Below are 4,241 nucleotides of genomic sequence, written 5' to 3'. Positions count from 1 at the left end.
TTTGTTCCTCAGTTCCTGGTGTCATGAATAAGCATTTTCTTTCCATATGGAAATGATACTTACATAACAACCCACATGTAGTGTATCAGTAAACAACTTGCGCCCGCGCAGAGGCTACTGGGCCATCCCAGAAGCCTCCAGCGCGGGGCGCGGAATCACCCGCCAATCAACAGCTGCGGCGGGTAGTTCAACAGGTCAGGATTGGCCTGACCGACCTAGTAGGCTGTACCGGGAATTGTATATAAGCGGGGCCCGGCCCGCGTGCTCTCTCTCTTGCAACGTGCTCCTAATAAACTATGTTGCCCTACTCTCATCTCCGCTTCGAGTACGTTACACTGGCGACGAAGGTGGGATCTTAGCCTCAGCGGCTACCACGGAGATCTAGGGCAACCACGAGGCCTGACCGCCGCCGCCATGGCCACACAGAACGGAACCACCGGCTACCTCGAGACATTCGACCCCGCCAATCCCGAGGCCTGGGAGTCCTACGCGGAGCGAGTCGAGTTCTACCTAAGGGCCAACAAGGTCACCGATGCAGGCTCAAAGAGGGACGTTCTCCTGAGCATCTGCGGGCCAGCCACGTTCGAGATCGCCAAGGGTCTCTCGGCTCCCGCCCGCCTCACGGAGAAGTCCTACGAGGAGATCATCAGGCTCCTCACCGGCCATTTCTCGCCACAGCCTTCGCGGGTGGCCCGTCGGTTCCTGTTCCACAGAAGGGACCAGGCCGTGGGGGAATCAGCCGCCGACTACCTGGCGGCTCTCCGCAAGATCGCCGGGAACTGCAACTTCCCCCAGCTGGAAGACACCCTGGCCGACCGATTCACGTGGGGCCTCCGCGACGAGAGGCTCCAGCAGAAGCTCTTCGCCAAAGAAGAGCTCACCCTCCAGAGCGCCTTCAGCGAGGCGGTGGCATTCGAGAGGACCTCCAGGACCTTCCCCAAGGCCCGGACAGAAGCCGCCCACCACGAGGAGCTGGACCACGACTGCCCAGAGGAGGAAGAAGCCCACCAGCTGCGCCGCCCAGCCGGGCCACCCAGCAGAGCCGCCCAACGCCCCCGAGCGGCCGAAAGACCCCCAGCGACGGAGAGGGTCCCGGCCACCAAGTGCGCCAGCTGTGGCAACCCCCACGACAGGCGGGACTGCCGATACTGGACCTGGGACTGCCGGAGCTGCGGAAAAACGGGCCACATTGCGAGGGCTTGCCGAGCCAAGCCCAACCGCCGGAGGCCGACCACGCACCACGAGTCGGCGGAGTTCCACTCCACGGACTCCACGTCCCTGCAGGTACTGAACTTGCCCCTATCCACCCCCGATAAAATCAAAATGGCGGTCCTCATCGAGGGGAACCCCTGCCAAATGGAAGTGGACTCTGGTTCCTCCATCTCCATTATAGCGGAGGAAACCCTGAGGAAGCTGTGCCCTCCCCAGCGGCTGCAAATAAGGCCGGCGAACTTCATACTCCGGGACTTTCAGAAGAATCCGGTGCAAATCGCGGGGTGGGCGCGGGTGCAAGTCGAGCGGGGGTCCTTCTACGGCCCGCTGGACATCCTGGTGGTAAAGCGCCAGCTTGCCACCCTGCTAGGACTGGCGTGGTTCAAACCCTTGGGGATCCGGGTGGAAGGGGTGGAGCAAACCCTAACACCCAGGGGGTTCGGGGAGATATGCCAAGAGTTCCCTGACGTGTTCGATGGTTCTCTGGGGAGCTACAAAGGGCCGGCCATCTCCCTACCGCTAGACCCCACGGTCCGGCCGATCCGGCTCAAGGCGAAGAGGGTCCCGTTCGCTTTAAAGCCAAAAATAGAGGCCGAACTAGACCGCCTCACAGCCCAGGGAGTCCTGGAGCCTGTGGACTACGCCACCTGGGAGACCCCCATCGTAACCCCCATCAAGCCAAACGGGGAGGTGCGGATCTGTGCAGACTATAAATGCACGATAAACAAGGCACTGCAGGATAACCCCTACCCAGTGCCGGTGGTAAGCCACGTTCTGGCTGCCCTAGCGGGGTCCAAGATCTTCGGGAAGCTGGACCTGGCACAGGCCTACCAACAGCTCCCGGTAGATGCTAAAACGGCGGAAGCCCAAACGATAGTGACACACAGGGGGGCCTTCAGGGTGAGGAGGCTCCAATTCGGGGTTAGCGTCGCTCCCGGGATCTTCCAGAGTATAATGGACGCTCTCCTGAAAGGGATCCCGGGAGTCCAGCCGTTTTTTGATGACGTGCTAGTCGCCGCCCCGGACCCCGAAGAATTCGGCAACCGCCTAAGAGAGGTACTCCGCCGGTTCCAGGCAGCGGGGCTCAAAGTCAAGAGGGAGAAATGCCTGTTGGGGGTCCCACGGGTGGAGTTCCTGGGGTTCGCCGTAGACGCAGCGGGGATCCACCCAACGGATGAGAAGACCCGAGCCATTGTGCAAGCGCCAGCCCCCACCTGCAAAGCGGAGCTACAAAGCTTCTTGGGGGTGCTTAACTTTTACCATTCATTTCTCCCCCACAAGGCGGCCCTAGCAGAGCCCCTGCACCGCCTGCTGGACAAAAAAGCCCCTTGGGTTTGGGGCAAACGCCAAGCGGCCGCGTTTCAGGCAGTCAAGGATGTGTTGGTGTCTAATGCGGTGCTCCACCATTTTGACGAGGGCCTCCCCGTCATCCTGGCATGCGATGCGTCGCCATACGGGGTGGGAGCAGTCCTGGGGCACCAACTACCCGACGGGAGGGAGGTACCGGTCGCATACTACTCCCGCACACTGACACCAGCCGAGCGCAACTACGTGCAAATAGACAAGGAGGCTCTGGCAATCGTGGCGGGGGTCCGCAAGTTCCATGAATACCTGTATGGGCGGAGGTTCACCATAGCTATGGACCACAAGCCCCTCTTAGGTCTGCTGGCCCCCGACCGTCAAACCCCCCAAATACTGTCGCAACGCGTGTTGAGGTGGAACCAATTCCTCAACTCCTACACTTACACACTGGTACACAGGGCCGGCAAGGCTATGGGTCACGCGGACGCACTCAGCCGCTTGCCGCTTCCGGAAAGGGGTCCAGACCCCGCCCCCGCACACCAGGTCATGCTAATGGAGAGTCTCCCGGAGCCGCCCCTACACGCAGCGGAGGTCGCCAAGGCCACCCAGAAACACAAGACACTAGCACGGGTGCTCGACTGGGTGGTGAGGGGCTGGCCGGAGGGGAACATGGGGGAAGAATTCAAGCCGTATAAGACCAGGAGGGAGGAACTAGCAGCCCACAAGGGGTGCCTGTTATGGGGAAGTAGAGTGGTGATTCCGCCCCCGCTGCAAAAGCGTGTCCTAGAATCTTTACATGAGACCCACCCCGGCATAGTCCGAATGAAGGCCTTGGCCAGAAGCTACGTCTGGTGGCCGGGGATGGACAGGGAGATAGAGGGCTGGGTCCGACGGTGCCAAACATGCCAAGAGTCATGGCCCGAGCCTCCCAGCGCCCCCGCCACCAGGTGGGAGTCAACCCGGAAACCATGGTCGAGACTCCACCTCGATTTCGCGGGGCCATTCCAGGGGCAGATCTTCATGATAATAGTGGACGCCTACACCAAGTGGTTGGAGGTCATCCCCGTAGGGTCCACCTCATCCGCCGCCGCAATCCGAGCGCTGCGCAGGGTCTTAAGCACACACGGGATCCCGGACACCATAGTCTCAGACAACGGGACCGCGTTCACGTCGGCAGACTTCCAGGCGTTCCTCCATAGATACCTGATTAGGCACATAAGATCTGCCCCCTTCCACCCAGCCACCAACGGCCAGGCGGAGCGGATGGTCCGCACCACGAAAGAAGCCCTGGGCCGAATTGTACAGGGAGACTGGGACCACTGATTAGCGGCATTCCTGTTCGACAATAGGGTCACCCCCAACCCAGTCACAGGGGTGAGCCCGGCAGAGCTCCTAATGGGACGCAAGCTGACAACCCGACTGGACAGGCTACACCCCGACCGGACGTCAGACACCCGCGGGAGCCCCGAGGTTCGGGACGCAGTCAGGGGGTTCTTTGCGGGCGACCCAGTCTACGCCCGGAACTACGCAAGGGGGCCTGAGTGGGTGGCGGGCCGAGTGCTACGAGTGACGGGGTCCTGCCACTATGACATATCCACCGAGGGGGGCCAGGTATTACGGCGGCACATAGACCAGTTGCGCCGCCGCACGCTACCGGAGGAGCCGGCGGACACGAAAGAGGCGTGGTCCGGGGAGGGGCCAACCGAGAGCCGACCTGAGGACGAGGC

The 4,241-nt window shown here is 61.6% G+C and overlaps 1 protein-coding gene across 1 annotated transcript; it reads left to right on the top strand.

Annotated features, from left to right (window-relative positions):
- The first annotated feature begins 3,375 nt into the window (after positions 1-3,375).
- LOC132569178 (uncharacterized protein K02A2.6-like) lies at positions 3,376-3,837 on the top strand. Its single transcript, XM_060235366.1, has one exon. The coding sequence runs from the start codon at positions 3,376-3,378 to the stop codon at positions 3,835-3,837; it is 462 nt and encodes a 153-aa protein (XP_060091349.1).
- The last annotated feature ends 404 nt before the right edge of the window (positions 3,838-4,241 follow it).

Source organism: Heteronotia binoei, chromosome 3, assembly GCF_032191835.1.
Source record: "Heteronotia binoei isolate CCM8104 ecotype False Entrance Well chromosome 3, APGP_CSIRO_Hbin_v1, whole genome shotgun sequence".
NCBI classification, from domain to species: domain Eukaryota; kingdom Metazoa; phylum Chordata; class Lepidosauria; order Squamata; family Gekkonidae; genus Heteronotia; species Heteronotia binoei.
The sequence above is the reverse complement of the archived record's forward strand: the minus strand, read 5'-3'. Positions and strand labels throughout refer to the sequence as shown.

Bases quoted from the DNA above. Each gene is read 5' to 3' on its own strand.
- LOC132569178 (XM_060235366.1), top strand. From the start codon at position 3,376: ATGGACAGGGAGATAGAGGGCTGGGTCCGACGGTGCCAAACATGCCAA.